The following is a 2,046-nucleotide window of genomic DNA, read 5'->3' as shown; positions in this document are numbered from 1 at the left end:
GGGTAGGTGGAATTTGGACCTAAGAAAGCGTACCTGAGCCCCTTGAGAAGGTGTTTTAGCTCAACCTTGGGAGCTTTAAGCTCGCTCCAGGGATCATCTGGTTGGTCCGGCAGAACAGACAAGTTCGGTGTAGGGGTCGCTCCAGCCGGAGTGTTCTCGTCCCTGTTGCTTGCCTCCTCCAGACTTAGACTCGCTACCATTCTTCCCATACTCCTTGCGGAATCAAGCATCTTGGCATACCCGTCTGCTTCAATGTTTTCGACACTCTGCTCGGCCTCAACTCTTACTAGTGCAAGCTCAAGTGGGTCTTCTGTAAGAATCTCCTCGATCATTCCTTCGCGAGGTTGCAGCGGGTCAATCCCTTCATCAACCTCAAAGGTCTGCCCATCTAACATCGACTTTTTTAGTAGTTAATCCATCTCGAATTGCATGACTATGTCCCCAAGATTCAGATCAATCTTCCCTTGTCGCACATCAATGATGGCTCCAACAGTACATAGGAATGGTCTTCCCAAGATGAGAGGATCCTTAGACTCTTCTTCCAGCTCTTGAACAACGAAGTCTGCTGGAACAGAGGTGTTTCCGACTTTTACTTGGAGATCCTCTAGTATACAACCTGGGGATTTGACTGATCTATCCGCGAACACTAAGGACATCTTAGTTGGTTTGAAATGTGTGTATCCTAGACGTCGTCCTACAGTGTAAGGCATGAGGTTCACGCTGGATCCAAGATCAACCAAGGAGCATGCAAAAACTGTCTTCCCAATCTGGATAGAGAGGACGAACTTGCCGGGGTCTCCTCGCTTCTTTATCTGCATGTTCTGAAGCACTGCACTGCACTCCTTGGAAACTGTCATGAATTCGCTCTCCTCTGATATTTTTCCTGAGATCAATCCCTTCATAAAGCTGCGCATGGAGGGCATCATCTGGATCACATCCATCAAGGGGAGTCGGACGGTTAGGTCCTCCAGCATCTTCCTGCACTTCATCTCCTCTTTGTCCTTACGAGTGGCCTTTGCTGGAACAGGGTAAGGGACTTTAGGAATGTATTCGCGAGGAGGAACAACTTCTGGGATCGGGCGAACAGCTTCAGCTGGTTGTTCTGGCCCTGGTGAATTTGTTCCAACAGCTGGTTCCGTATTCCTCTCAACTGCCGGGGTATCGCATGGTAGTTGTTCCGACTCTTTCTGCTTCCCTTTCTCAGCCGTGGTGAACCTCCTCTTCTCTGGCTCGGAAAGTTGTTTTCCGCTCCTCAGTTGAACTGCATTGCACTCCTTAGGATTTTTGTCTGTTTTACCAGGTAGAGTACCTTGCTGCCTCTTGACGCTCTCAGCAGTCTGAGCTATCTGAATGTCCATCTGTCTCATATGGCTCACGACATTATCGTACTTGGTGCTCAAATCTCCGAACATATGGTTCATTCTGGTATTGATCTCGGTAGTAACCTGGTTCAGAGCTTTCCCTTGGAGCTGTTGTCCTTAGAGCAGCTGCTGCAACATGACCTTTGTCTCATCTTGCAGCAACGATAGGAGCGGAGGTAGCTGGTTGTGGGTTCTGGTGTTTTTGCATCTGGGGTGTGTTGTTCTGCGGTTGGCTTAGAACATAAGCCCGGGGTTGGCAGTTCTTTTGATACCCGGCATACTGACCTTGGTTACTCTGTGCAGGATCAGTTGGTTTATCTTGCTTAGGCCATAAAAGCTGTTGGTTGTTCCGCACGTTAGGGTTTGGGTTGTAGTTTTTAAGCTGTCATCCTTCAGCTTCAAACGCCAGGTCACCGGCACTCTTCTCAGGAGTTGCTTCTTCCATTATGAACACTTGGCTTTGGTTTCCCTTAAGCAGTTGGTCCACCTTCTCAGCGAGATCATCTATGCTGTTCACACTCTTCGAGCGGTCATGCTCCTTGTTCTTGTTCAGTGAACTTGATGCCATGTTCTCAATCAACGCAAACGCACCAGGTGTGGTTTGAGTCATGAAGTCTCCATTACTAGAGGAGTCAAGGGTGTTTCGGAACTCATAACTCACTCCATCGTAGAACACCTCCAATAT

General features: G+C 48.5%; 1 protein-coding gene across 1 annotated transcript; it reads right to left on the bottom strand.

The window, feature by feature from the left end:
- Positions 1 to 410: 410 nt before the first annotated feature.
- LOC106330844 lies at positions 411 to 1,421 on the bottom strand. Its single transcript, XM_013769250.1, has one exon. The coding sequence runs from the start codon at positions 1,419 to 1,421 to the stop codon at positions 411 to 413; it is 1,011 nt and encodes a 336-aa protein (XP_013624704.1).
- Positions 1,422 to 2,046: the final 625 nt, after the last annotated feature.

This window comes from Brassica oleracea, chromosome C3 (genome assembly GCF_000695525.1).
Source record: "Brassica oleracea var. oleracea cultivar TO1000 chromosome C3, BOL, whole genome shotgun sequence".
Classification (NCBI taxonomy): domain Eukaryota; kingdom Viridiplantae; phylum Streptophyta; class Magnoliopsida; order Brassicales; family Brassicaceae; genus Brassica; species Brassica oleracea.
Note: the sequence above shows the minus strand (reverse complement) of the source record. Positions and strands in the feature narration are given on the sequence as shown.